This window comes from Hylobates moloch, unplaced genomic scaffold (genome assembly GCF_009828535.3).
Source record: "Hylobates moloch isolate HMO894 unplaced genomic scaffold, HMol_V3 SCAFFOLD_12, whole genome shotgun sequence".
NCBI classification, from domain to species: Eukaryota; Metazoa; Chordata; class Mammalia; order Primates; family Hylobatidae; genus Hylobates; species Hylobates moloch.
The window spans coordinates 79,764,949-79,792,663 of NW_026652287.1; the positions used below are offsets into that span (position 1 = coordinate 79,764,949).

General features: G+C 34.8%; 1 protein-coding gene and 1 long non-coding RNA gene across 4 annotated transcripts in view; one reads left to right on the forward strand and one right to left on the reverse strand.

Annotated features, from left to right (window-relative positions):
* Window positions 1-9,568: 9,568 nt before the first annotated feature.
* Window positions 9,569-27,715, reverse strand: part of PPP1R12A (protein phosphatase 1 regulatory subunit 12A) — a 160,401-nt gene continuing 142,254 nt past the window's right edge. For all 3 annotated transcript variants that reach the window (XM_032170824.2, XM_032170825.2, XM_032170823.2), the window contains 6 exons: window positions 25,644-25,660; window positions 23,814-23,949; window positions 21,535-21,639; window positions 16,951-16,998; window positions 13,718-13,768; window positions 9,569-11,177 (listed from right to left, as the gene is read on the reverse strand). In XM_032170824.2, the coding sequence (XP_032026715.1) occupies window positions 11,091-11,177; window positions 13,718-13,768; window positions 16,951-16,998; window positions 21,535-21,639; window positions 23,814-23,949; window positions 25,644-25,660 (444 nt within the window). In that variant the 3' untranslated portion in view covers window positions 9,569-11,090. The remainder of the gene's footprint in view (window positions 11,178-13,717; window positions 13,769-16,950; window positions 16,999-21,534; window positions 21,640-23,813; window positions 23,950-25,643; window positions 25,661-27,715) is intronic.
* LOC131380876 (uncharacterized) lies at window positions 13,531-19,759 on the forward strand. The gene is made up of 3 exons (XR_009209131.1): window positions 13,531-13,613; window positions 13,741-13,783; window positions 19,628-19,759. It is a non-coding gene; the product is annotated as an uncharacterized LOC131380876 (long non-coding RNA).

Genomic DNA, 27,715 nt, shown 5'->3' on the forward strand with positions numbered 1-27,715 from the left:
CCGATAAGCATCTCAAACTTAACATGTCCAAAACATAACTTCACACTTTCTACCACAAACTTGTTCTACTGTCTTCTAAGCTAATTGCAATTCCATTCTAGTTACCAGGGCTATACTCCTGAACTCTCCTACTTCAAATCCAATCGTGTGGGCTCTACCTGCAAAATAGATTTAGAATGCTACCACTTCTCAGCACCTTTACTGTTATCTCCCTGGGCCAAGACACTATTATCTCCCATATGGATTACAGTAATAGTCTCCTAAGTAGTCTAAGGGAGATTCCTTAAAAACCTAAGTCAGATTATATTATTTTCTCAAATCCTTCAAATGGCTTCCAGTCTCAGATTAAAAACTTCAAGTACTTACGATGGTTTATAAGACCATACATAATCTTGCCTCCAAGTATTCCTCTGGCCTCATCTCTCATACACTTGTCCTTGTTTACTTGGCTTCAGCTACATTGGCTTTCTTGCTATTTCTTAAAAATGCTTCTGCCCCCTGCCTTTGGGCGTGCTGTTCCAAACAGACATACTTGGAATGCTTTTTCCCAGAAATCTTGATGGATCACACTACCATTTCCTTCAGTCATATCAGTGATGCTTTCCTTAACCTATTTAAAACCAAAACCCTCCTCCCTAATATGCCTTTCCCCAACATTCTTTAGGCTTTTTCTTATCCCTCCTTTTTCTCCAAGGACTTGTAATTCTATAATTATTTTGTTTTTCTGCCTACATCCAATAGCATATAAGCTTCATTATGGTGGAGTTTTGTCAATTTTGTTCACTGCTTTATCCCTTGCACCTAGAATAGCACCTGACACATAGTAGCACTCAATATTTGAATAACTCATCAATTTTCAATGGATTCTGATTAAATTTACAAGTCAATTCTAAACAAGTGGTGACACTTCAAGGTTTAAACTTCAGTGATCAGGTTCCTCTTAGGTGCTATTCCTGTCATTGATTTTTTGCTTGCTTTTTGTCCTTCTTCTGGTTATAGCCCCCTTCTTTTTTGGGGGGGACTGTACATCCTTTATATCTTCTGGTAATGCTGCTAACCATAAAACTTTACTTCTCCCTTGCTTAGAGTGGTAAATAGAGATCCAGGACTGATCAATCAGTACTCCATCTCCATGGAAAAACAGATTAGTTCAAGGGATGAAAATGGCTCATTTCCTGGGATTTCATATATTAGGTGTTGGGGTAAGAAATTACTTCTTTCCTCTGCAGTTGTTAGTCATTCATAATCATAAGTTTTCTCCATTTTAGTAGGACAGATGAGGTCACTGCACAGAAGAGAGGTGACACCCAATGGATTCTGTCTTGTCTAAGGACAGCTAGACCTCTGAACTTCCTGGTAACTTGAGCCAATATATTTTATCTATCCTCCCACCCCTAAATTTCTAGGCAATTTGAGTTTCTTCACTTGTAACGTGATAAGCACTGAATAATATACTCCTCATTTTAATAGTATAACCTTATCTCCCCCCCAAACAAAAATCTCTTGTTCGGTTTCTTCTGCAGGGATTCCCTAAAAAAGATTTTTGAAGTGAATCTGCTCAACTTAAAATGAATTCATCTGATTAGGAACTTCTCCAATCCAGTTTTAGAGATTAAGGTCTTCCCTAGCATTTTTCAGATGGTGGGAGTGGTATCAGCAGTACATTCCAATATAGCTAGAGATTTTTTACCCCACTGATAATTCTTTTCACTCCTCATTAAAAGCCTTGAGAATTTTTTTTTTTTCAACCCTTAGTTCTACTTCAGCCCAGGTGATCTAGATTTGAAACCTATAGGCAAGTAGTTCTCAAACTTTAGCTTGCATCATAATCCCTTGGCAAGGTTGCTGAAAAAGACTGTTGGGGCCAGGTACAGAGGCTTATGCCTGTAATCCCAGCACTTTGGGAGGGAGTCCTCAAGCAAGAGGACTGCTTGAGCCCAGGAGTTCGAGACCAGTCTAGGCAACATAGGGAGACCCTGTCTCTACAAAAAATAAAAAATTAGCTGGGTGTGATGATGTACGCCTGGTAGTCCCAGCTACTCGGGAGGTTGAGACCTGGGTGGAGGATCCCTTGAGCCCAGGAGGCCAAGGCTGCAGTGAGCCATGTTCACACCATTGCACACTACTTCAGCCTGGTAGAGGAAGACTCCATCTCAAAAACAAACAAACAAACAAAAAACAGTTGTGCTTCATCCTCAGTTTTTGATTCTGTAGGTTTGGGGTGTGGTCTGATAATTTGTATTTCTAACAAATTCCCAGATGATGCTGATACTATTGGTCCCAAGATGACATTTTGAGAATTACTGATAGATTCATATGTTAATAATAAAGTAGTTATTTTCCTTTAATCCAAGTACTCAAGTAACTAGCAGTCCTGGCATATTTAGCTGCATAAGTCATGCAGAAAATGGATGCATATTTTAGAAGTAGTAGAGGGGCTACATCATGCTGTGCCATGGTAATGATGCATTTTATAGAATGCAGAAAGCTTGGGCCTCAAAGATAAGCAGCAGATGTATTGGTTTTCCTAAGAATTTAACCTTGCAAGAGAGCTAGATTGTAGGACGTTTGCCTCCCCACTTGGAATTTTTGGCTTTCTCTCTCTCTAAAAGCAGAGAAGAGATGTAGGAGATTGGCTACTCTTCTGATCAAATGTTAAGGGACTATCATTCAGCTACTTGTCTCATATGAAAAAATCTTTTTCTAATTTGATTTCCCAATACACTAGATTAGATTTGTTTGGAGGTGTATTTTTCCTCTGCCAGGGAATATGTAGTATGATTGAACACATGATCTTTTATTTTTTAACTATTACTCGTGTTACCCAAGGTTTGATATCTATATGATCTCTTTTTTAACTACTAACATAGAATATCTACATTTTAAGTTCTCACAAGTGATTTTACTAATGAACTGTATTTCCATTCAGAAAAAAAGACAATTGATAGTGCAGGTTTCTAAATACAGTTTCTGGACCAACAATATCAACATCATCAGAGAACTTGGTGGAAATGCAAATTCATGGGCCCCACTCCAGACACTCAATACTGACTTAGAAACAGGAGCAACCAAAATTGTGTCTGAACACGCTTGCCAGCTGATTGAAGTTTGAAAACCACTGTTGTAGAGGAATAATTAAGCTAAACACTCCTAGGACAAGAAAGATGGTGAATATTACACACTGGGATGATATTACTATGATCCCTGTTGGAACGATAGCACATTTATGGAAGCACACCTCAATATTCTAGCTGAGACAATGCAGAGACAAATGAGAACAGTGTACGTTAAGTGTACAGACCAATAGTAAAATCCATGAGAAAAATCATTTTCTGAGAACTGCTCTAAAAATGTTTATTTTGCCCAATGAGCTGATATGATTTTTTAATATAACAATGACATTTATAATGATCAATTTTCCTATTCCTAGCTTGGTTGCTTGGAGACTTTGAAAATGTTTTATATTTAAATGAATGTTTCCTCTAGGTGATTTAGCTTAGTCTTCTAGTATAATTATCCTTATTAACAACTTATATAATTCTTTTATTAAAAAAATTTACAGTTATACAGTATTTGTGGGTTTAAGAATTACAAATTCTTCTTGGGAAAAGGATATATAGATTAAGGTTTTTGAGGGAGCAAGTCTAGCATATGGTCAATAAATATCTAAATGAAGTCCTGAATTGAGCTCTCCTGTTGCCTCTCTGACCTTCTCTCCTATTACTCTACTTCTTGCTCACTCCAATATAACCATATTAACCTTGCTGTTTCTCTAACATATGAGAATATCTGCACCTCAAGGCCTTTGCTTTTGTTCCTCTGCATGGAAATGCTGGTCTCCTAGACATCTGCGTAATTTTTGCCCAACGTTTCTTGCAGTTTTGGCTCAGATACTACATTCTCAGTGAGGCCTTCTCTAATTAGTTCTCCCTTCACTCCTGAATTCTTTTCCTGGCCTAGTTTTGGCGCGATCTCAGCTCACTGCAACCTCTGCCTCCCGGGTTCAAGCGATTCTCCTGCCTCAGCCTCTTGAGTAGCTGGGACTACAAGCACGCACCACCACGCCCAGCTAATTTTTGTATTTTTAGTAGAGACAGGGTTTCACCATGTTGGCCAGATGGTCTCGATCTCTTGACCTCGTGATCCGCCCGCTGGCCTCCCAAAGTGCTGAGATTACAGGCATGAGCCACCGCGCCCAGCCCGTTTTTCTCTAGTTAGCTATTATCTTGTAAGGTAACATGTAATGGATTATTTTCAATCTTTCTGCTATTTGAAAGTAGCCTCCACAAGGCAAGGATTTTATTTTTGCCTGTTTTGCTTTTGGATGTATGCCCATCACCTACAGCAGTGCTTGGCATTTAAGTGCTAACAGGAGCTTGTGAGTGACTGAGACAAAGTATGCAAGAATCTGAATGTTTATATTTAATAGCTTTAAAAAGCTTTTTTAAAAATCAAGATGCTAGCCTAGATTTTTTCTTCCACAACATGTACCACAACTATTCAGATTTACTCTTTCCTCCAAAACATTTAGTAAACACCTACTACGTGCCAGGCTCTGTGCTAAGTGTTGAGAACAAAGATGAATGAGATTCTGATGTTTCCTGGGGCTCATAGTAAAATAAAGGAAATGACTTTAAAAAAAAAACCACAAATACAAGATATGTGTATGCGTTTGTACCAGAAAATACTAAAATTTAGGTCCTTTCCCCTCTGGCTTTTCTACTACTAGTCTCAGTAAAGCAAATACTAGACACTAGAGGGACAGTAAAGCACAAAGAATGAGATACGCAGGACTAAAGCTTCAGACAAAAGAACAAATCACAGATTATAACATTCTTAGGCAGAATAGCATTATGTAACAAGGTTAGTCTGACCTGAAGACTGACAAATGGCCCAGATGACCTCAGGATATTTTGAGAAGCATAACGTAAACTTTAAGTATCCACAATTAGTGATAATCCTGACATTCCAACAAATAAAATTATAATTATTTTCTTAACAATTATTAGCTATTATCAAGTATTGATTAAAACATTTTCTAGCCCACACCACCTGTCTTTTCTATGGCAAACACATTTTGCATATGACACCTATAAACATCCTGCCACTTTTCCCTAGCTTTCCTTCTCTGGTAACAGCAACTAGGGTTCATAAAGCAGATTCATGAGTAGCAGGTCAGTGTCCATGCAGTCCTTTAGGACAGATGTGGCGGCATAGTTACAGAGGTTTACTTTGTTCTTTCCAATGGTACAAGGAAGTCCTCTGAAATCCACCTCTTAAACCTTTCTCCCTTACTGGTCTGAGTAAAAAATTAGGTGTTTATGGTAACCAAGTAAATTATTCCAAAATTTTGCTATAAGGTATTTTAAGAAGAAACAATAACATTACGTTTTTAAAAACAAGATGCTTTGGATATATGTAATTGACTTTTATCAAATGAAGCTGAGATTTATTATCTAGATGTGATTGATCCAAAGGACCATGTCAAAGGTTTACAGATCACTGTCCCCGTAGGGTTTGCAAAGGTATTTGATGGATTTTACCAAATTTAAATTCAAATTTTGCTAAAATGCTTTTTTAGAAATCATAAAAATAATGTTTAGATATAGGCAAAATTTGGGCAATATTGAATACTAATGCACTAACTTGTACTGCGAGGTTATCTTTGTGTGGGGCTTCTACTCGGTACCTGTATTTGTTTTTTCACTGTTGAGGAAATTAATAGCACACTCACTCACATAAACTAGTATACTACTAGAGCATGTGTATAGTATATATATATTATAAAAGTTTAAGTCAGATGCATCTGCTCAGCAATGCTGTGGTCACAATCTAAGAATTGTGCAGTAACAAGTGAAGGAGTCAAGCTGCTGTCATAAAACTGTTTTATAGAGGCCCATTTTGGCTACTGTTTTGGGAGGTGGGGAAGTTCGTATCTATGAGTTTATATAAATAACGATTTTTATGTTTTACATATTTGGTATGTAACTGGAAAAGTCTGTTAAAACTGTAGCACTAATAACGTTGCTTATCTTACTAGGGAATAAAAAAAGGAATTAAACTCTGAGCACCAATTTTTTAAAAATCTATTTTTGAAGAATGCAAAGGAAATTTTTCATGCAGGCATGTTAAATCTTTTATAAACTTATAATGGACTACTGGCCATTATTAGAATTTGCACCAGAAAATCAACTAACTGCTTGAGCATTATAGCATTCCTCTGTCTAAAACAAAAACAAAAACCAATTATAGGGCAAAGTGGTATTAACTAAGAAGCCCTAAGAAAGGAAGAATTTAGCAGGTGTGGGGGTGAGGATGTGAGATTAGAGAATGAGGAGAAAACAAAAAAAATCAAGAGCCCAGGCACGGTGGCTCATGCCTGTAATCCCAACACTTTGGGAGGCCCAGGCGGGCGGATCACAAGGTCAGGAAATCGAGACCATCCTGGCTAACACGGTGAAACCCCGTCTTTACTAAAAATACAAAAAATTAGCTGGATGTGGTGGTGGGCACCTGTAGTCCCAGCTACTCGGGAGGCTGAGGCAGGAGAATGGCGTGAACCTGGGAGGTGGAGCTTGCAGTGAGCCAAGATCACTGGACTCCAGCCTGGGCGACAGAGTGAGACTCTGTCTCAAAAAAGAAAAAAAAAAAAAAAATCAAGAAATGCCATCCTCAAAGATAATCAAATATTTCAAGCCTAAATATATAGACTCAAGAAACTTATACAATTACATGAAAATAAACTATGCAACTAACTGGTATATGAAACAGAAGTCCTGGATTCAGAGTTGGGAAAAACCACCACCACAAAGTATCAGTTAAGAGTTTTGTGTTGCACCAGGCTTTGGATGCTGAACCAATAAAGAATCCATAAACCTCAGCTTTCTCACCTGTAAAATGGAGCACTTTAAGGATCAAATGAGATATCCAATTGAAACAGACCTGTAAGAAAAACTGAGAGTGAGAAAGGGGGGAGAAAACAAATCTCTTCTTTTCCACTATCACTCTTCCAGACCTACAACCATCAAGTACATGTTCTATTAGTTATATATTGTTGAGGACAGAATCTGCTAATATCCTTCATTTCTTCAAACTTTTCCCCTTTTCCTTCAGCTTTTTAAAAATGAAAATGCAGTTGGTTTATGAGACCCAGACATTTACTGGAATTTAAGCAGGGACGTGTTGGGATAGCTTGGCTCAAAAGATCTTATTTCTAATAACCTTTAGACAACTTTTAATAATAAAACTTTGAAGTTACAGTAATAAGGCAGAATCCACTATTTGTTACCTTATTATAGAAATAAATCTCACACTTCTGACTCCTGTATTTTTATTTTAAATTTAGTACTTTTGTAATCTGGTTATTTTATAGGCAAGGAACAGCAATATAATATTCTCCACATCACTTACCTAAGAGAAGGAACACTCGTTTGTATGACAATTAACGCCAGAGAACCTTTCCAAAATCAAAGTCAAGAAATGGATTTAGTTAAAGAGATTAATAAAATATGAAAATAATCAATATTTCACTCTAAACCCAATACTTTGAGAGTTCTCATGTACATTATCCCTGCTGAACATCATATTCAGATACAGAGACCACACACATACAGTGTAAACATGGAACATCAAAGCAGACTTCATCAGCCAGCTTTCATCTTTGCAAACAAAGGTTATCATTAGCAAGATAGAGCTAATGAATAGTTAATAATTTTTAGTGGAGTTTGCTCTGTGTTCTGCTTATAATGTCAAAGTGAAGGACAATCTACAAAGCCATTTATCATGGCCTATGGGAAATGTGTTGGGATTGGGAGTCATGACTGTCTCAGATTAGCCAGGGAAGATTAAATAGTAATATATTTTTAAGCAAAAGAATAAAGTTAGCCTAATGGATTAGAAAATATCTACTTTACTTTTTTATATGAATACTCCTCTAGAGTTCTATAGTAGCTTTTATTTGGCTTTCAAGTATTTGCATGTAAAATGCTTGTTTTTTTTTTTTTTTTATGGAGGACAAATAACAGTAAAACCTACCATTCTGAGCATGAGTAGGTGAAGTACTGGAAATAGAAATAATAGAATTCAATCCTTGTTATATTAGTCAATATTAATTTAGTCAATTGTATTAATTTAGGCGTACTACCAGTCCTCTATCAAAGTTCCAAAATCAAAAGTGCCTTTTTTGTTTTTGTTTTTTTGAGACGGAGTCTCACTCTGTAGCCCAGGCTAAAGTGCAGTGGCACGATCTTGGCTCACTGCAACCTCTGCCTCCCTGGTTCAAGTGATTCTCCTGTCTCAGCCTCCTGAGTAGCTGGGACTACAGGCGAGTGCCATCATACCTGGCTAATTTTTTATTTTTAGTAGAAACGGGGTTTTGCCATGTTGGCCAGGCTGGTCTCAAACTCCTGACCTCAGGTGATCCTCCTGCCTGGGCCTCCCAACCATGCCTGGCTAAAAGTGCCTCTTATTTATAGATGTGTTAGCAGGTTGAACCTTGGACAAATCTAAATTGGAAAATGACCTAATACTAAAGTAAATTGTATGTTTCAATGGAATATTACCTTTATATGTATCACTAAACCTATGTTTGCAGATAAGAAAAAGCACAGGTTTACTTTAAAAAAAAAAAAAAAGTGTTTATGGAAGCAAAATCTTGTGCTACAAAGCAACTACCCTGAAACTCACTGTTATTATTTTTTACCCACTTATTATCATAAAAAAACTAGTTCTCAGATTCTGCATACAGACAGCTTTATGTAAAATATATAAACATTTGTCCAAATTGGTACACAGATTGCATAAATACGGCAATTAAGATTGCATTTACAGATGTGCATGTACAATGCTGTGCAAATTATCACAATATTACAATTTCAGAAATTATTCAAATTGGTATCCAAGTAAAGCAATTAGTGAAAAAATACCCATGCAGAATTTAAATATCTCAGAACAAAATTTAAAATGTCTTCATTAAAAGTTCACACATTTAAAATAGTTTTATTCATTTTATTTGTATATGTCAAAATACATTTTTATTTCCAAAATAGTGGGTTTTGCAACTAGTTTCATGCAGAAACAAGGTCTGCTCAATACTACCAATAAAATCAATATAGCACAGTAGCTGTTCAGTTTTAGATACAAAGAATAAATAACCTAAATACAAAACACTAAAATATTAGAAACATGTATTTAATCATTCTTCACAGGCATCCAAACTTCACAAATATAAACCATAGCATGCCTAACTGTTGTGCAACCAGAACATGTTGCAGTCACTCAAACTGATCAGTTATCTGTATATTTTACCTCCACATAAGACCATGGAAATTCTCAATATTCAGACCTACCATTCATACAGTTCAAATATAACCAAAAATAAAACTCCCACAACTATCCTTGTACCTTTAAAATCAAGAATCCTGAGCTTGGTAGTAAGAGCATAACCTTATATCTTCATAAAACCAATCAAGAGAGAGAGAGGACTTAAAATCCTGCTTACCAAAACACCCTTCCCCAACCCCAAAGTAATCTAAAATAGGCAGTAGAACACAATGACCTTTTAAAATGATGGGGTACAAATTCACATTTAATATAGTATACAATACAATCAATAATACAATCAGCTACTATAAGCTTTACAATGTACAATTTATTCAAATGGCTGAACTGTTCAGTGGTTAAGGAGACAGTTATGTGCCAGAAAGATGTAGTATTTTTTGCATGGTTTAATGAAAATATAAAAGCTATTTGTCCAAATAAAAGCCATCTTCACTATGTACTTGGTTTTGCGCTTTTTTTTTTCCTTAAAAAAAAGGCCACTGAAATGTATAAAATGGTCTGAACATGATGGTGGTATCAAAGTCGATGCCTCTTCACATGGCAATAACAGTGCATTTAACATTAACTCACGTTAATTCTGCAAATGATTTCATAGCATTACTTTGGCTAGCACAACAGTTTTAGACAGCACTCAGATAAATATAGGTATATGAAATGTAAAGCAATGATCTTATGCAACTTTAATTATGGTTGAGTACTATCAAATGAAAACTGAAAATAAAAGCACTTTACAGTAGGAAACTTTTGTAAAGATAGGGCTCCACATAATGTGTAACTTTTAAAGTCTTTATATCACATTGTTAGCAAATTTTGTTTTTTAACACTATCATGGAGTAGCCTACTCTGCATTAGCAGACATTTGAAATAAGAAATAGTCAAGCATGCCATGTGGTGGTCTAAAAATCAAAACAATACACTTATTTGTATATACAGCATCACTCAGTACCTGCTAAAATGAATGTGAAGATTACAGAATCTAACATCTTATACTACAATAAAAAAAAGTGACCAATGAAGCAGAAAATAGGAATTAAAAGATCTAATCTCAAATGACTTTAAAGCATTCATATAAGAAATAAATGCATATTGCACAAACAGTGAAAGCATATGTTCCACCAAGCAATTCAGTTCCAGGTGGGAGACAACACGGCATTAGCCTAATACATGACAATAATCACAGAAGAGCACGTGTTCTTTTCTGTAATGAAAAAGCTGTGAAAACATAGAAGACTCTGCCACATGAAGAGTTTAGAAGGAAAAAATACAAACCCAAACTTAGATGAAAAGCCAAAAAATTTAAATATCGAAAAACTGGAAACTGTGGCACATCAAAAAATGTTGAGTAACTGTCTTCTGTGAGAGCTGAAAGTTTTTGTTGACACAAAAGTATTTATGTACAACTAAGGCTTACTGGTTAAATATCTGAGGCATATCTGGCCTTGAACACTTTCCTTATATGCTGGAGCTGTAAACAAGTTTTCTCAGTCATTAAAAAAAAATCTTCTCAGCAGCTGCATTAACATGAAACAATGGTCTTGATTAAAAAAAAAAAAAAAAACCAACAACAAAAACACCCCAGAAAATTAAACAAAATGAAACAAAAATTCTAGATAAGAGGGCATTTGGCAGGATATCCGAAAATGACAGTCTCCAAGGATTCTTCCCAGACTTCCAGCGACTGCCAATTCTGGTCCACTGGGTTACTAATATGTGCAATTCCATTACTTGCTGCTTTTTTTTTTTTCTTTTTTTTATTTGGAAAGTTTGCTTATAACTCTGATCAAGGCCCCATTTTCATCCTTTAGCCTCTGGTTGTCTGCTTTTAGGTCTGGTAACATCTATAAAGAGAAAAATTGAAGATCAAGTTTTACCTTCAACAGAAAGATAAAACATTATTCTTAATGTTATATTTTCACCACAAAACACATGATCATCAAGCTTTGTCAGTTATATATATTTCTAGTATCTAAAACATGTATCAGGAAGAAGGGAAAAAACCACACCTGGATTTGTAAAGCTAATTAATTTCATAAATGCTGGAATGAAAGGTTTATTCTCTCCAAATTTTCCATTGAAATTTACTAAAGGATTTTATGACTCACAAGCACACCACATTCCAGCAGCCAAGACAATGAAGCCTGTTTTTGTTAGGATAGGCTCTTAAAAGAGGTTCCTGTCAGCACCTAAACCAAAGACTTTTGCTTTATGTATGTCAGACCTAAAATCGTAATACTTAATGTTGTTCCACAAGAAAGCCAAACTACCTAGGAAAACATTGAGGAAGTTAGACTTGTTCTAAATTATTAAAATTCCTTAAAGGATTCACCTATAATACCTCAGTTTAAGATGCCTAAACAGTGTCCGATCCCAGATAGATGCTTATTAAATGGTAACAAGCAATTACTATTATTAGAATAGTGTATCATGTTTAAGCTAAAGTAGCAAGTCTGTATCTATGATCCAACTATTACAAAAATAACCAATTTTGATGCAAATAGCCTCATATCTTCAAACAATGCATCTCAATTTTCTGTTGATTTACAGACAAATTGATGAAGGGGGTGAAAATATTACAAGTTAACCGAATATTCTACTAAGGATGATTAGAACTGTATGTTCTTTGCCAGTTTCACTAGGAAATGAAATAGCTCATATTTTTGGTCCTTAAACCATACTTTCCAAAATAGTCCTCTTTCCTCAGTTTTCAAAATGTATTAGATTATCTAACTTGATAAAAGTAAAACTTCTATTTGCAAAACTACCTTAAGCAAAATCTTTAGGAAGATTTAATTTTACGTGGAACCAATATATTCTTATCTGTGTTCAGAATCTTTAAGATATAAAAAAAATAGTAATCTTAAGTTTATTCATTTGAACATTTGTAATAGAAAACTGAATGATTATAAACTAATGTGGTTCTGACTTCAAATGACATTATTTTGAAAAACAGATAATGTATGCTTAATCTTCGGCTTCAAAATATATGTAAAATGTTATATACTGTTTGTTTTCTCTCTAGTATAGAACTGTAAATAACAGTCATATTTTAAGTCCTAAAATATCTGTATAGCTAAAAAATGTGCAAAAGCTTTACAAAAGTACAGATAGGTCTTTAACTTAAATTCCAAAATCATCCCTAATTTTACTGTAGCTCATCAATTGCCATATACAATTAGTGACAATTTCTAACATTCTAAGAAGCCATGCATAATTAGTTATATGATATGCTCCAGACACAATGGCATTAATTTGTAAAAGTGAGCTCTTACAAAACACGCCTACTAATATAAAAACACCTGCCTGGCTCTACCAAGAAGAAATGATGAAACTAAAAATTATAGGTTCACAGACTGCAGTTGCCTATAGAACCCTGAGCGCTTGGCTACCACTCTTGTCAAGGCCCTATTCTCAGTCAGCAGTCGCTCATTTAACTCCCTCAGAGATTGAATTTGCTTTATTTGGTGCAGGTTCTGCAGGAATCAGAACATAAAGAAATAAGAATAAAAAATAAGAAAATGGAAAAGAGTATAATAAGAATATAGAGAATCACAGGTAATAATTTTTTAAAAATATTACGTCTTAAAAGAATAAGATTCAGAAAGGTAAACACTGTATTCCTAAAATTCTATTTCAAACTAAATAATACATAAGCAAACAAAATACAAAAGATTTGTCTCCAATCTTCAAAGCCATTCAATAATAATGGTCTAATAATAAACCAAACAATTTAATAATGAAACATCTAAATCTTGAACTTCTAATTCTATGGGTACAATATACTATGCATTGGTTCATTAATTCACAATGTGATAAAGATTTTATGAAGGACAGTGTGGTAAGAGGTAATCAATTAACTATGCTACTTTTCTTGTGAAGGCATTCAAAACATAATTATTTCTATAGGTAGTATGGAGTTTGATAAAATACAGCTCTGCCTGTTCACTCCCCTAATGTCCTTTACTTTCAAAGGAGAACATTTTATAGTAACCCCCTCTACTACTACTTACTTGCCAAAAAACATGAAAGTATACAGAAACATAAAGAATAAATAATAAATCCTACATCCTATTATTATTGTCTAACTTCTTCTATACCTGAACAGCAAAAGTGCTACACAAATTGATTATCAAAATAATTCGGGTTTTATTTTTTATTTTATTTTTGCTCCTTCTTTTCATAGGTGTTAAGATTTGGGTTTTAGACCCTCTTCTTGCTCACTGAAACCTGGATTCAGGAAGAAGAGAAGCACCAGATATAGACGGTTCACAAATTGGGTAATCAGCTTTGAGAACAATTAATGTAAACCATATCTATAATAGTATTTTAAACATTAATACATAAACAGCACTCTCTCTCATAAATAACATAGTTTACTTACTTTGAGCTCTTCTTCCATTTCAGATATTCTTCTTTCTAGAGCTCTTCGTTCCTAGATCGATTTAAGGTACCAACGTTATATAATTATTATATTCTTAAGTCTTCTTCTATACTGTGAAATAGTGATACTTCAGAATTAAAGGTCCAATCAGGAGCAGTGTAGAAAAGATGTGATGCCAGTGATATGTAAAGAGCTTTCCAAAATTTGACAAAAATAAAGATCTTTATCCTTAAGAGTACAAGCTCTTAATTTAAAGCTTTGACTTTCTGGGAAGATGCTATATAACATGTTCAAACTACTTTTTCAGTTCATGTAAAACTTAGAGTTAATCAATACTCAAGACTGAAGACTGTACAGAAAAGAAAAACAAAACTCACACAAAGATGCAATCATATTATAGTGACAGAAGCAGAAAAGCAAGAAGCAAACATGCCTAAAACGTGTACTTTGCAATTTCAGAGGAATGTAAGAGAAGCTCATTTCCTCCACTCACAATGTGTACTAGCTATTGTTTATCCAACTGACTTTATAGCTTTGTATTTAGGTTGACATTATGTGTAGCATTAATGCGGTGAATGTAACAGAGAAGCAACTGCAGCATTTATTTTAAACTTGTTTCAAAGAGTGACAGGCAAAGCCAACACACAACACATTATTGCAGTGTACTGTTTTATTCTCCCTTAAATGATAAGCATTCTGGGGTGTTATGCAAAAAGCAAGCAGCAGTAATTGATGAGCTGTAAAACTGGTTAGGTCATACCGCCCAGAAGATACTGACTCTTGCCGGTCACCTTTCAGATACAAACCATTTAAATTTAGTTTAATCACACTGAAACTATTTCCAAGACATTCTTTCCCAGATTAATAACAAATGCTGGTATTTAGTCAAGCAGTACATTTACTGTAAATGTTAATGTTTTTAGGGTATGTGATTTTAAAAAGTAGACAGAATCCTACTGATCGTCTTTTAAGTACCATGTTATTCTAACATCGGCATGCCTAAACATTATTGTATAGACAAAAACATTATTTTCAATCATAGATCTTCTACTAAATAATACAGTCATGACAAACTCATACAAATCATCACACTTCTCAAAATACTAGCACATGAAGTGTCATATTTGATCTTTACCACTTTGCAAAATATCAGAAATAGAATATTTCTTCTGAGAGGTAATCTCCCTATGAGCCTCAATTTTATTAGGTGTCTTCAAGATTTTAACTTAGTGGTAAAGTAAGACAAGAAAACTACACCCAACTGCCTGATTCTATTAGCTCAATGAAATTGACATCTGTAAAATGGTATGAAATTTCCTCTGTTTGACAAACATATTAACATTAAAAAATAATTGGCCAGGCACAATGGCTCAAGCCTGTAATCCCAGCACTTTGGGAGGCCTAGGTGGAAGGATGGCATACACCTAAGAGTTCAAGACCGGCCTGGGCAACAAAGTGAGACCTTGTCTCCAAAAAGAAATTTAAAAAATAGCTAGGTGTGGAGGCATGCACCTGTAGTGCCAGCTATTCTGGAGGCTGATGTGGGAGGATTGCTTGAACCCAGGAATTGGAGGATGCAGTGATCCGTGATTGTGCCACTGTACTCCAGCCTGGGTGACAGGGCAATATCCTGTCTCTTTAAAAAAACAAACAGACAAACAAAAAAAAACACAAGGAAAAAAATATGGTTGAGAGAAAATGCATGTAAAGTGTTTAATTTTGTGCCTGCTTGATATACAGAGAATGATGAATAAATGTTAGCAGTTACTATTAATACCATGATTATAGAGAGTGGATTAGCTACTTTGTAATTTATCTGCATTTGACAAGCAGAAAAAGGAGGTCAGGTGAGCTTGTCAGAGTATGAATGTGTCTGCACCATGTGTATGTTAGCTGATATTTTGATACTTATTTTTTTTTCTATCTCTGCATGACAGATTACAGATAATTTAATATTTTCTTCTTTTGCTGAAGTTTCTGTAATAAACATGTATTACTTTCATAAGAAAAATTAAATATTTAAAATTGTGATTGTATTTGCAAAATAAATATTACTTTAAGTACAGTTTGTTATCCATGCCTTTCATCTCAACCGTTAGTGTAACAGAGAACTGATTTTATTATTTCTGCCTATCCTGGAGATAAAATTCAGTAACGGTTAAATATTCTAACAGGATATAATAACATTAAATTTATTAAAACAATATTTTAGCAATTATTATGTCCATTTTGAAAACATGACTCAGAACACTAATTTTTAAAACTTGCAGAAAGCATAATAAAATGGTAGCTATTGCAAGGTGCAACTAGCAAATGACCCAGACATTAAAAGACTTTTTATATTCTTTTTTTTTCAACCATTTCTTTTTTTGGTGAAAAAGGCAAATTGGTTATTTTAAAATAGAATGGAAGAAAAATGTTTTTATATCAATAGCTCCTAAGTATTTACTCTTTGATCATAGCTACCAGCATGTCATTTCTTCTCTGGTCGAAACCCTACCAAGTCTAGCTACTGCTCAGCTACACTGCAAACAATCTTTGGGCACTTTTCCTTTAACTTCTGGATCATTTATACATTCTCAACTGATCAGGCTAAACTTGTACAGTTATTCCTATGACTACTCCTAGACCTTTGAGCAACAATAAGTGAAGAGAAATACAAGTGAATGTATTAATCAATAAAAACTTGCAGAAAGACATCAAGTGGCATAAGGATTTTCTTGTAATCATTTTTTTTGTTTAAAATATCCTACTTAAGTTAAATATTTAAACTCAAAATTTTAAAAAATTATTAAATTAACTTTAAAAAGAATTTGAAAATTTGATGTTCCAGATTTAAAAACTTAAGTAATTTTAGGTTTATAAAGAATTAAAATAAATGTATTTATGATTAAAACGTTTTAGGTACAGACCATAAGAGATAAACGGCATTTCAAAAATATCAAATTCACTATCAAAATGTGTATAGTACATTTCAGAATCAAGGCAAGATAGTTTTTTTAAATTCATTAAAAGAATTATGTGGTAAGTTAAATTTTATTTAACAAGGTCATTTCATACCTAGAGAAACCCCATAGAATTCTATAAAGAAGTTGCTGTAAAATACATTGACTCAATAAATATTTAAACTAATTAAAACTGTCATCCATAATAACAAAACAAAAACGAAAAACCTACCACTGTTTACCTAAAACAAGAAAGAAAAAAAATTATTTAATAAGTGGGACACTTACCCTTTTTTCCATTTCCAACAGTGACCTATCAGCAAATCTTTCTTGTCTCTGCAACAAAGTAAGAAATTATAAGAGATAAGTGCAAAAAACATTGAGGGGCGACCACAGTAATTCTCTTTTAATGGGTATTAAATCACAATATTCAAGTGGAGTAAAACACAGGTTCGTGAGTAAAGCAAAGAGAAAACAGGATTTGTATTAAAATAATAAAGAGTGAAATGAATGTTTAGAAATAGAATGGTAACCAGAGCTCTCATTTTATGTCCTCTATCACTTTTCCCCAGGAACTTTCGTAGTTTAGTTGGGCGTGAGGGTGAGTGAGTGAGTATGTAGAAGAAAAACAAAACTGTAGCTTTCCTTCTGAAGCCGAAATTCTTTCCTTTCCTACACCATCAGGAGTGGCTAATCAGAATGGTCAGATTCCAGGACCTTGATTGAAATATATTCATTAGCAGGTTGAATGACTCTGTATCCATGCGGCCAGACCAGTAAACTGGCCTTTTTATCTTCTCCCACAGCTATCTTGGTCTTGGCTCACACTGTAGGTTTCTTTTCCAATCATCCATGCTCCACAATTGGTTCACATCCACTTTCACTTATAAGAAATTCTAGCTGTACAGCTTTCTTCTGCTGGTGAGCTCAGGCCTTTCATTTTTTCCACTTCCTTTACTATCTGACCAGCTCAAAGTTGATAAAATCCTGAGATTTAAGCTTGGCTTTAAGGGATGGAAAAGCACCTTGGGTTTTAGCCACATGTTGTATCCTGTACTGGAGAGCTCTGGACATTGAGCACTGGCACAGTTTAAGAACAAAAAGAAAAAGAAAAAAACAGTGGCATCTTAGATTTTATTTACATTGATCGCTGTGCAAACATCTCCCTTGGAATTCCTGGTCAATTTGGAAAATGAATTCCTCAAAAGCCAACTTGCTGAATAACCAATTTTACTAATTTACCAAAAATGGTTTTTGACCACTTTAACAAAAATGCTTTATGAGTACTAACCACAAAATATGCTTTAAAAACATATTGATTAAACACAATTTCACTGTTCAATGTGGTAATTTTAAAAATATTTCTTTACATAATTTTCTTTTATGCCAACCCTTTCAGTATTCATGTTTTAGTATCTCTAGGACTTGTAACCAAGTCACTTTTTGATCCCTCTTTCACAATTTTTACAGTTATGGTGTATAACATTTAAAGAACTAATCATGGCTAGGTTTTCTTTCTTCTTCTCTTATTTTAAATGGCTTCAAGCTTTTGTGCTTACTCTTTCTGGAAACATAAAAGTCAATATTCCAGTTGGTTCTTGTGAGAAATTCAGTTCAGAGTTTCAAATATGAGGCTGGGTGTAGTGGCTCACACCTGTAATTCTAACACTTTGTGAGGCTGAGATGGGCGGATCACTTGAGCCCAGGAGTTCAAGACCAGCCTGGGCAACACGGTGAAACTCCATCTCTACAAAAAAAAAAAAAAAAGAAAGAAAAAAGAAAAAAAGAAAAAAAAGAAAAATTAAACAGGTGTGGTGGCACTGCCTGTAGTCCTAACTATCTGGGAGGCTAAGGTGAGATGATTGCTTGAGCCAGGGATATTGAGGCTGCAGTGAGCCCTGATGCACCACTGCACTCCAGCCTGAGTTACACAGTGAGATGCTGTATCCATTAAAAAAAATAATAATTCAAATATGAGACTGTTTAGTTAATTCTCATTTATTTTTGGTTTTGAATTTAAACATTTAATTGCTAGAAATATAAAACAAAGGCTGATACACCACTTGAGGATTTAAAAATAAATCATAGAAACTCTTTACAAGACCAAAAAAATTTTAAGTAACATTCAAAAGCACCTGAAAAAAATCAAATAGCCAAAATAATAACAACACATGTAAACTAACAAAACTTAGGAAAATAGCATTTCATTGGAGATTTTTTCACATGGGAACATTTTAGCAATTATATGTGGTTTGCCAATTTCATTGATTAGAAAACATCAACATCAGTTTAGATAGTATTTTTACTTAGTTAACTTTCTTGTTAAACAATCCAGTTAAAGCTGTTAAACTCACAATGACTAAATCTGGTGAAAATGGTCATTTGGCAAAATGGTATTCAGCAAACTGGTTCTGGTAAGTTGGCATATTTTTTCCCTTCATTGGAGATATGGGAAGGAGGGTACCTGGGCTAGGGCAAGAGTCAAGGATTCCAGAGTCTCTTGGCTAAATACTATCAAACAGACCTAAACTTCAAGATTAATTTCATGCAACTATCAAAACTGCCACTGCTATTTGTGGCAAATATCTGATGCAAATATTTGTATATTTGTGAACAGTTATGAAGTCAATGCCCCCCCCCCCAAAAAAAAGGTGCAAAAGTTCACAGTAGATTCGGGATAAATACCTGAAAGTTGAACCCCAAAAGTTACTTTAATGCTTATCGGTTTTACTTTTATGAATTATACTTCTCATTATTAACTCAGCATACTGGACGCGATACTCAAGAGTACCTGCCAAGGCAGAAGCTGTGATATTTTTTAATCCTACTTCTCTTGCCAGGTAACAGAAATTGGTACCCGACCCACAGGCAACTTTCTGTCCAGTGACCTATGAAATGGTCACTAACAAAACAGGCTGTTCCTGGGTAGTAACAGGCTAATTCTATCAATTCCCCTCTCTTGCAGGGTTTCACAGAGAGACATACAGGAAGAATTACATGACAATGAAGTAGGCAGCAAAGCAGAACACAGAGAAGGCATTAAGTAGTGGAGACACATATGAGGTGAGTCACCATGACAGAACACTATAGTAGGGAGCGGTGGATATTTATTTATCTATTTATTTGAGATGGAGTCTTGCTCTGTCACCCAGGCTGGAGTGCAGTGGCATGATCTTGGCTCACTGCAACCTCCACCTCCCGGGTTCAAGCAATTCTCCTGCCTCAGCCTCCTGAGTAGCTGGGACTACAGGCGCCCACCACCACACCCAGCTATTTTTTCTGTATTTTTAGTAGAGATGAGGTTTCACTATGTTGGCCAGGCTGGTCTCAAGCTCCTGACCTCAGGTGATCTGCCCAACTTGGACTCCCAAAGTGCTGGAATTACAGGCGTGAGCCACCGCGCCCGGCTGCAGTGGACATCTTTACTTAGAACATTATAATGAAATCCCTAGATCTGAAGCTATGCTCAGAGAACTCATTATATTTTTATGTATGCAGGCTCACTAAGCTACTAATACAACCTGAAGGATGATGACAAGTTCACTGATTAAAAAACATCAACTTCAGTTTAGGTATTTTTACTTAGTTAACTTTTCTGCTGAACATTCCAGTTTACCATGAAGCCTAAATATAAGTCAGTAGTTTTAATGTGTATGACACTGTTAAGTTTTTATGACATCTCACTATGAAACGTATTCATGTTCTGTTTCACTTTTCTGTTTATCTTTACAAAAACCTCCACTAACATGAAGGAATCTGAGGAGTGGTGAGGTTAGGCTGAACCCTGGAAGTTTGGCACAGTATCTACTGTGTACAGACAATCGCTTTACAACACAACAATGGTTAAAAAAAGGATCTGCTAACAAGTTTAAGTTCAACAAACAGAATGAACTTTTTTGGTTTTTGTTTTGTTGGTTTTTTTTAGAATTAATTTTTAAAAATTAAGAAAAAGATGAGTGTAAAGACTGACCAAAAAAAGTACGTAGTCCCATTCACAGATCTGGATATGCTGTTTTTAGATCCATGCTTTCAGCTGGATTCTAAGAGTTGTGCTGCAGAAATATGTTTATGCTAGAAAGTCCCAGGTTAAAATTGAACACATTTGTTTTCTTAAAAATTACAGGATGCCTTAGAGCCTTTAGCATATAAATAGACCCTGTAAAGTCTCTAACATGTAAAATATGTAGTATTTCCCTAGTTTCTTTGATCACAAAGCTTTTTTTGTTTTTTGAAAGGAGGGAAATGAGGAGAGGATGTACCTATTCCTGTCTCCCAGAACTAATGTTCCATGGAAATGGAAAAGTGGCTTGTGAAACAATTGCTAGATCATATGTACAAGGTTGTGAGTTTTGCTTGGCTATCCCAATTTTATTGTCAAAATTTATCTTCTCTAGACTGCTGCATAGAAGGAACTTACAAAAGGAGTTATGATTAAAATTATCTTCTTCCAGCACTCTAATATAAAATAACCTTTACTTGAATAAACAGAAAATATTTGTAATAAACTAAACAGAAAATATTTGTAATAAATAAAAACTATTATAAAAATTTTTATATGACTATAAGATGATTCTGTATAGATGCTTTTAATGTTTTAATGACTTGCTACATTTGGTATTCTGGAAATAAACATTTAAAACCTTGACATATCACAACATTGGTATTAAAAGGCTTTTTATATGTTGACTTTTGACTATAAGACTATTTTTTAAATTTACTCCAGAAAAAGTAAATAATCCATAAACAGCATTATCTTCTATTATCAATTATCAAACTTCTATTTAGAGTATTAGAAAAAATTTTAATACCATTTTTAGATGGGATAAATCACAACCATTACCTTGAGAGTAACAAAAAGAAAAGGGTACAAACCTGGGTGGCCTTTTCCAACTGTAATTTAAGATCTGTTAGTTCCATATTTGTATCATGTAGCTGTGCCTTCAGCTTTTCATTTTCAGCTAGAATTTGTTCATAAAGCTATAAAAATTAGGGTAAAAGAACAAATTACTTTTTCTGCTCTCCTATTACTTTAAAATTTCTCATTGATTACTCTGCAATTTAAAACAGCTTAATGTAGCATATGAGCTATAAAGGATACATTTAAAAAATCCTTCATGGTTGCAAAGCACAGACTGTTGGTTATGCAAGTGTGTTTGTCCCATATAAAGTCTTAAAATTAGTTCCAGCATTCAAAAATCAAGACTTGACAGAAAAATCAGACTTTTCAGGTTACCTTAAAAAAGATTCAGTTATCTGATAAAGAGGGACCACATACCTGCACAGCAACTGCAGCTAGGGCTAAGGAGTCACTGTGATCTTTATTTGGAGTCCATGAGATTTTCTGCCCATCACTCTCTCTTGAATTCCCAAAAATGAGATGGAGTACCAGCTGTATTTATCATTATACTTCTACATTGCTTATAGTAAAGTTAAAAGGCAAATGACGTATTTCCTGAAATATTTCAAATCCAGGATAAAATCCAAGACCTTCCCCTTTTCTAATGCTTTTCGTCTTTCTTAACACTGCTTCTTCCTTACACCTGCTTTACTACTTCCACCATAATTTTGGCTATGATCATCTCTTACCTAAACTATTCTAATTCCCTGATCGCCCTCCAATCTGTTTTATATATAGGAGCTAAAATTAACTTTTCAAAATGAAAATCTCGTAATTTTCATAGGCCAACCATTCCATTTCCACCCACAAATTAAAAACTCTTGAATGGCTTCCCAATGTTCTTAGCATACGAAAAATCTTACAATGGCCTATAAGGCACTGCATGATCTGGTCTCAGCCTACACAACTTCTGCCTCAAATGAATATTTCTTCCACTCTACTAGCCATAATTAAAATTTAATTATTCCAATGCATCATGTATTCTCCCCCCACCAGGTCTATGTGCTTGTAGTTCCACTCTATTTGGAGTAATTTTCTCACCCATTTTTGCCCGTTAACCATTAGTAATCCTTCCGTTTTTGGCTGAAACCACACTTCCTTTGGAAATCAATCCACTTTCTTTTTTTTTGAGGCAGTTTTCCTCTTGTTGCCCAGGCTGGAGTGCAATGGCATGATCTCAGTTCACTGCAACTTCTGCCTCCTGGGTTCAAGTGATTCTCCTGCCTCAGCCTCCCGAGTAGCTGGGGTTATAGGCATGCGCCACCACACCTGGGGTAATTTTGTGTTTTTAGTAGAGACAGGGTTTTTCATGTTGGTCAGGCTGGTCTCAAACTCCTGACCTCAGGTGATGGCCTGCCGCAGCCTCCCAAAGTGCTGAGATTACAGGCGTGAGCCACTGCGCCCAGCCAAGGAAATCAATCTACTTTCTTGTTATATACTTTTATAAAATTGCTTTACTACTTAAGGTTAACTGTCTCCATTATTTATTATACAGTCATTAGTATGACTGTGTAATAAGGTCTCTCTCCCCCACTCCATGGAAGATGCCCACGAGAGCAAGATAGTATCTTCATCTCCATTTGCCCATGAGTAGAATCTCTCTACTTAGCATAGTTCAGTTCTTTATTGAATAAATGATGAATCTTATTCATAATGTAAAGTGATTCTTTCCCTCAGCCGTTCCCCTAACTTGGCTTTTAAAGAAGTGTGTAATTCAAATAGCTGCCAGATAACTGGGGACATGTACAAATGCCATAAGCTTTCTCCTTCTCCAACAGACTTTATGTTTACCATAAGCACAAAATAAGAAGATACAGTTTCCGGGATTTATTTATTAATTACTTCAATCCTTAATAGCACTTGAGCTGCCCCAAGTTTTTCAGTTACCTATGAAAAACTATCAATATATTCTCTTAGGAAAAGCCATCTTCTCTGTTTGGCTGCTTCCTAGTAACAAAGAAACAAAGTGTATATACATTTGTGTGCACCCATTTACTGAATGCTCCTTTCCAGCTCAGTCATAGCAATGACTTGAGATACTTCAATGTAAAATCATCTTGGATGATTTTCTCTTCCCTTTAATAAACAAACAGCTATTTACATTCTATTTAACCATCACTTGCTGAAAACTGAAAATGAAAATAAGTTATTTCAAAATACTCATTTCATCATGAGTTTTTAAAATATTTGAATGAGTATCTCAACATAAAAGATAACTTATTTTTTATTAAATATAACTGAATAACCCAAGTACCTTTTTAAAGTCAGTTGAGTCGTCCTTTTCTAGCCTGCTGCTGTAAGGTTTTCTTTCTTCTAAGTAACTGTATGATCCAGAGCGACCCAGCAAGGAATCGTATCGATCACCAGCTGATGTAGAACTGGTTTCATATCTTCAAAAGATTAATTTAAATAAAAAACCTTGTTATAGGCTTTTACAATTATAATAACATACATCCTAGTACACATATAACTTGACAGTTCAAAAGAGTAGGTCACAGTCTCCCTCTATTATCTGATTAATTTTTGTGATATATAATAAGTAGGAAGTTATTTTATTTTTTGAGATAGGGTCTCACTCTGCTGCCCAGGTTGGAGTGCAGTGGCATGATCTCAGCTCACTGCAGACTTGACTTCTCGGGCTCAAGTGATTCTTCTACCTCAGCCTCCTGGGTTGCTGGGACTACAGGCATATGCCACCATGCCTAATTCTGTACTTTTGGTAGGGATGGGGTTTCACCATGTTGCCCAGGCTGGTCTTGAACTCCTGGGCTCAAGCAGTTCACATGCCGCAGCCTCCCAAAGTGCTGGGAGACTACAGGAATGAGCCACTGCACCTAGCCTATTTTTTAATACTACTAATTTCCATTAATTGAGGAAGAGAGTCAAAATTTCCATGTTTAAAAGCCAAAACTGGTTTCACATAATGATTAATATTTTAAATTGTACATCTCCTCCCACATTTTAGTATTTCCAAAACCAGAAAACAGCTTACAATTGATGATGCATTATAGTTTAATTGGTAGCACCTTTCCTTTTTTTCAGTAGTAGGCAACACAATGGTGTTTTAAAATGAGTAATGTCTTAGATTTGATGAAATAAAGTATATCCAAAGTGACAGGTAATGGGTTTGTCCTAAGCAGGAAAAACATATCTTATTGGTAAAGGAGAATTCTGTTATTATCTGGTTCTGAAATTCAGGTTACCTTTTCTGATAGATGCCATTGGCTCTGCATTTCAATTCAATAGAATCATCAGTAGACAGAAATTTATTATTGGTCTTACAGGGCTGTGGTTAACAATGATAAGAGAAATGGAATGGAGATCAAAATCAAGGATATAGTGGAGGTTCTCTGAAAAGATGGATAATTTTGAATTAGGTGACACTTTCTTTTTTTTAAAGACACAGGGTCTCACTGTGTCCAGTGAGGAGTGCAGGCTGGAGTGCAGTGGCACAACCATAGCTCACTATAACCTTGAACTCCTGGGAGCTCAAGTGATCCTTCTGACTCAGCCTCCCCAGCAGCTAGGAATAGAGGAGCATGCAGTCATGCCTGGATAATTAAGAAAATTTTTTTTTTGGGTAGAGATGGAGTCTTGATGTTGTCCATGCTGGTCTTCAACTCCTGGACTCAAGTGATGCTCCTGCCTCAGCCTCCCCAAGTGCTAGGATTACAGGGTTGAGCTAGATGACACTTTTTTTAAAGTGTCTTCATTGGTTCTCTTTTGTCTAAAGCAGGGCTACAAAAGAAGATTCTGAATACTTAATCAAATACATTTCTGGCCAAGTGTGGGTTTTATCAGTCCCTGATGTTAATAATGAGATAGTTGAACTAACTTAAGAAACTTTGGAATACCTTTGTTGTAGAGATTTCGGAAAAAAATCTTACTTGCTCTGACTAGTGATCTTGAAGTAAAGCCTTTAACAAAGAAAGCTAGTAACAATGATAAGGCCATCAAAATTTCTGTTATTTTTTTATTATCAAATAATTCTATAAACTTACAAAATCCATAAATTCCTAGCAACACATTTTTAACAAAGATAAAAATAAGAAAAAATGTCAGTTAAAAAATAAATAAAACATACCTAGAAATGGAATCCGTCTGTAAAGAAAGAGAAAAACATAGGCATACTAAATTTTTATGCTTTCATTGAACTATTAACCTATGATTATAAGTAAATTTAATGTAGTATCAATAGCATTTTCACACTATTAAACTAACATCTATTTTCTACATATGCTTTAATTTTACTGAGGTTTTTATGAAGAGGTTCTAGAATACAGAGTCACTGTATATTTTCACAGGCATATCATCATGCAATTACATGTGGCAATTTATGGATATCTCCTCTGACTTCCTACAATAACTACTTACAATATTTTTAATTAAAATAAAAAAAGACTAAGAAACATATCTATTACATATACCCACTGAGCAGGAGGAGGTAATATATTTACATTAAGAAATGTCAAGTTTACTATAATATCTCAAAGCAGTCATTTTACTCATTTTTGTTTCTGAGGCAACAAGAAGCAAATGAATGAACACCTAAGGTTCTTTATGCATAACAGTATATACATATTTTGTTTAAAATTTACTTTCTCGAAATCTAGCTATATACCTTTAAGATCAGCAATTAGGTGATAGGAAATTTAATTTTCTCAAGCAAGTGGTATGCTACACTGAAGTTCCAGAAAGTCTTATCTAAATCATGAAATGATTAGTAAGATAAAACAGTCTTACTGGGGGCCAAAGTAGTCTTTTTCAGTAGTCAAATTTAGCCTTTTCTTTTTCTATTGAAATACTCACTGATTCTATAATTTATTCAGAACGGTTTGTTAAACTTCTTAATTTAAATATTAGTGATTTCCCATTATATTTATCTTTGGAGATACTGTAAAATTACTAGGTCACTTTTGGGATTGTTTAAAGTCTATTTTGGACTAAAAATGTTTTACTAAAGTCTATGTAAATGTCCTCTGCAAAACCAATTTTAACTTTGCTCCTTACATTGTTTTTTAAGGTAATGTTTTATTTTATTGATTTATTCTTTGGTTTAACAACCACTAACCAACAATTTTAAAGAATAAATTTCAATTTTCAAGATAATCGAATTCAGTAAAATGGCCATTCATGAACTAAAATGTCTACATATCAAACAAAAATAATACATCTCACCTTATAGTCTGCACTTATATTCACTGATTTAAATTTTAAAAATAAAAAGTCTAGTCACAGAAATCACTCAAATTCCGTTTGTCTTTAAAAATCATGGTGTTATCACTGATTACTATTACTGTTTTTGAGACGAGGTGTCGCTCTGTTTCCCAGGCTGGAGTGCAGTGATATGATCACAGCTCACTACAGCCTCGACCTCCTGGCCCAAGTGATCCTTCTGCCTCAGCCTCCTAGTTAGCTGGCACTACAGGCATGCACCATCAAATCTGACTAATTTCTTAAATTTACTGTGGAGACAGTGTCTCCCTATGTTGCCCAGGTTGGTCTTGAACTCCTGGGCTTAAGCAGTCCTCCCACCTCAGCCTCCCAGAGTGTTGGGATTATAGGTGTGAGCCACCATGCCTGGCCTAGCATTATTTAAAAACTTTTAAGAATTGTGGTAAAAACCACATAATATAAAATTTACCATGGAAACCATTTTTTAGAGTACATAGTTCAGTATTTTTAACTATATTCATATTGTTGTGCAAAAGATCTCTAGAACTTTTTCATCTTGCAAAAATAAAACTCTATATACACTGAACAAATTCCTTTGTCCTCCTCTTCCTAGCTCTGGCAACAAAGGTTCTACTTTCTGTTTCTATGATACCCAAATAAAATAAGTGGAATCACAGTTCTTGTTTTTTTGTAACTTGCTTATTTCATTTAGCATAATGCCCTTGTTCCGCAAATTTTAAGATTAATTTTCCAAAGTAAAAATATCTTTTTAAAGATAAAAAAGATTAAAACATATAGAAAGATATTCAGAAATATCTTTCTGGCTATGGTATTGAAAAGTTCATATAATGGTATACAAAGTTCCTGTGTAATTCCTCATATCTCCATTCTCTAGATAACCACTGTTACCTAACCAACCTTTTCTGGACACATAATATCTATGTGAATACAGAAAATATTGATCTATGCACATAACATTGC